The sequence below is a fragment of the Tupaia chinensis genome, unplaced genomic scaffold, assembly GCF_000334495.1.
Source record: "Tupaia chinensis unplaced genomic scaffold, TupChi_1.0 Scaffold000357_1, whole genome shotgun sequence".
Lineage (NCBI taxonomy): Eukaryota > Metazoa > Chordata > Mammalia > Scandentia > Tupaiidae > Tupaia > Tupaia belangeri.
The window spans coordinates 722,986-726,333 of NW_006159853.1; the positions used below are offsets into that span (position 1 = coordinate 722,986).

The window sequence follows — 3,348 nt, forward strand, 5'->3', positions numbered from 1 at the left end:
ATTTAAAAAAAAAAAAAAAAAGAAAAAAAAAAAAAAAAAAAAAAAACAGACAAAATTGTGTTCAAAATGAAAGGGAATCTACCCAGAGAGATCTTTCTGACACTCAAAGTGATGTTGTCTATTAAGAATAGTTTGTTCACCAACTCTCTAGTCACAGATGAAGATAGTGACTTACCTGGTAATTTCTCTAAACAGTTAATAAGAAATAGCCCTGTACCAGAAATATGAATGTTTGAGAGAAAGGTTAATATCACATTAAATCCTCAGAATGACATTTTCAAGGAGGTGGGAAAATTTTACTCATATGAGAGTTTCCAATGATAGCAATAGCCAACCTAAAATAAAGAGATCTGACCCAAGTTTATCAAGCAAGCCAAAAAAGTTTATGCAAGCCAAAACTTGAGGATAGGTACCTGAGAACAAGGGTCCAGAAAACTAACCAATGTTCCAAAATGGTGGAGTTTTTTGTTTGTTTTTTGTTTTGTTTTTCGAGGGGCTTGGGTTTTAGGCTTGTATGTTTTCTTGTTTTGTTTTGTTTTGGGAAGGGAACAGGGGAAGACAATGGTAAGATAAAAGCTATGAGGGACCAGTAGTTAGCGTAATGGCCATGTCACTGAGCTTCCATGTAGCTGACTATGGTTTGAGTCCTGGACCCAGTGGCTTAAACTCACGCTGGGCACATGTGCATGCATGCCCAAGATCCCAAGAGGAGAATGGAGAACAGATTGTGGCGTGGCTATTCCCCTGAGGGGTGATTTCTCACTTTCTATCTCTCTGTTTCTCTCTGTCTTTCTGGCAAGCGTACACACCCTATAGCAAAAACCTCTCAAAAAAAAAAAAGATAAAAGCTATGAAAGGGAAAATTTATAAATTGTTTTCCAGGGATTTTTGTGATTCTCATTACTTAACAATTTTAGCACAAAGTTTTATGATCTATGCATTGCTTGAATGTTGAATTTCTATGACTACAATCTTCTGTGCCATGACCCAAAATAATGTAATCGATTGTTGACTCTCTAATGGTCAGAAACGCATGGCTAAAGTTTCACATTCACATTTATCTCAAGGCCTAATTAATTTAAAATGCCCTACTGATCTTATTTCCTTTCTTAGAAGTTGTAAAATCACATTGAATATGCTGATCTTTGGATAAGTATTAAGTCCTTACATTTTTCAGTCTCCATGGTAACTGTAGAAGAACTTATATTCATTTGTTGTATTGATGATGTCATACATGACAAAGTAACAGGCAGAGTAGTTGATCCTGTGAATTCAATGTCTAATCAACTATCCAACTATTCAATGTAGAGAAAGGATGTTTTTTAGGAGACTATGCTCATTTCTTTTCCTCCCACCATTGAATGTTAAGACCAAGTTTTACAACTCAGATAGGAATGATTTATTTCTTGAAGTCCAGATTCATAATGTTTCATCTTCAACTGTGTTTGTACAAAATGTCTCCTTAGAGCTGTCTGAAATGTACACTTCAGTAGAATTCAATACTGTCAACCACGATGGAGAAGATGAGTGCACATTTGGAACAAGGACATTTTTGCAGTCAAATGAAGGGCGCCAGTACTTATACCACCTTTGGTTGAAACAGGAATTTTCAGAGAAAGCTAGTATTATTAGGGGAGTAACAGAAATGGGAAAGTTGAATATAGTATGGAAAAGAAATCTAGGTGAAATGGCAATGCTAGAGACTATCCAACTTAAAAGAGAGGCTCCAGGTTATGGAAACATGAGGCTATCTTTGGAAACAATTCCAGATACTGCAGTTTTAGAAGAACCTTTTTATATTATCTGCAAGATAACAAACTGCAGTAATAAGAAAATGAAGTTGTTTCTGAAAATGTGTGATACAGATTCTACTCATTGGTGTGGAAAATCAGGAAGGCATCTTGGAAAGCTTTCTCCAAGTTCATCACTCTGTTTTACCCTGACATTGCTATCCTTAAAACTGGGCCTGCAAAGAATATCTGGCGTAAGGATAACAGACAAATTCTCAAAGAAAACATATGGGTATGATAATATTGCAAATGTCTATGTAATACCTTCTGTTAAAAAGAAAAGTTGAAGAAAATTTTCAATGTTATGTGTCACACAGAGTTTCATTAAAAGATTTTTCATACTTTTGTCAGCAGTAAAATGATCAACTAACAAGAAATGCAAGGGCAGATTTTTATTATTTACCTCTTTTGAGGCTTTGAATAACTGAGAATTAAACAATTGATGATTTCAAAAGAATAATATGTTGATTCTTATTTCATATGAAATACATTCTAATTCAATGCATGTACATTTCCTAATTTTTATGACTTCATCTATTTTATTATAGATGGCCATTGGGATTTTCTTTTTATATGAATGAGGCTAGCATTTTAAAATGATTATATGAAGGACCAGCACATGGGATAATGGCGTAATGGTTATGTTTCTGGACTCCCACATAGTTGACTATGGTTTGAATCCCGAGCCCAGTGGCTTAAAATTCACACTGGGTGCATGTGCATACATGCCCAAGATCCTGAGAGAATGATGCAGTAGAAGGGATTGCAGCGTGACCACCTCCTCTAGGAAGTGATTTGTTGCTTTTTCTCTCTCTGGCAAGCACATGCACCCTATACCAAAAATCTCTCCTTAAAAATGATTATATGTGTTCTCCAAAACTTTTAATAGCATTTGTCACCTATTTTAGTAAGTTTGGTGTTGAGAAAAAATAAAATCTCAATATATTTTAGAATATATTAAATACATATATATATATACATATTTATATATAGAATATATATCAACCTAGCATTGAGAGAATATAAAATCTCTCCTTTAAGTCAAACTATCCATGACAGTGCTTAATGAAATTGAAAATGGTTCTTATTATTCAAACTTATTGAAATATGACACTTTGGAAAAGACATGATATTTTTCTTTTTCTTTTTTTTTTTTTAGAGGTTTTCACTATAGGGCGCGTGCGCTCGCCAGGCAGAGAGAGACAGAGGGACAGAAAGCGAGAAATCACCCCCCAGGGGGGATGGTCACGCCGCAATCCCTTCTCCTCCATTCTCCTCTCGGGATCTTGGGCATGCACGCACACACGCCCGGCGTGTGTTTTAAGCCACCGGGTCCGGGACGCGAACCACGGTCGACTATGTGGGAGTCCAGAGACATAGCCATTACGCTAACTGCTGGTTCCCAATATTTTTTTATTTTTTTTAATTTACTTTTTATTATCATCATAATCTTGTTTATATTACATTGGATTGCATATAACTTTACAGTGTACTACATTGCTTTTTATTTATTTATTTATTTTTTTTTTTTGGAGAGATTTTCACTGTAGGGAGTGTG

At 35.2% G+C, this 3,348-nt stretch overlaps 1 protein-coding gene across 1 annotated transcript; it reads left to right on the forward strand.

The window, feature by feature from the left end:
* Positions 1-1,300: 1,300 nt before the first annotated feature.
* LOC102474826 (trafficking protein particle complex subunit 13-like) lies at positions 1,301-2,170 on the forward strand. Its single transcript, XM_027773532.1, has one exon. The coding sequence runs from the start codon at positions 1,316-1,318 to the stop codon at positions 2,075-2,077; it is 762 nt and encodes a 253-aa protein (XP_027629333.1). The 5' UTR covers positions 1,301-1,315; the 3' UTR covers positions 2,078-2,170.
* The last annotated feature ends 1,178 nt before the right edge of the window (positions 2,171-3,348 follow it).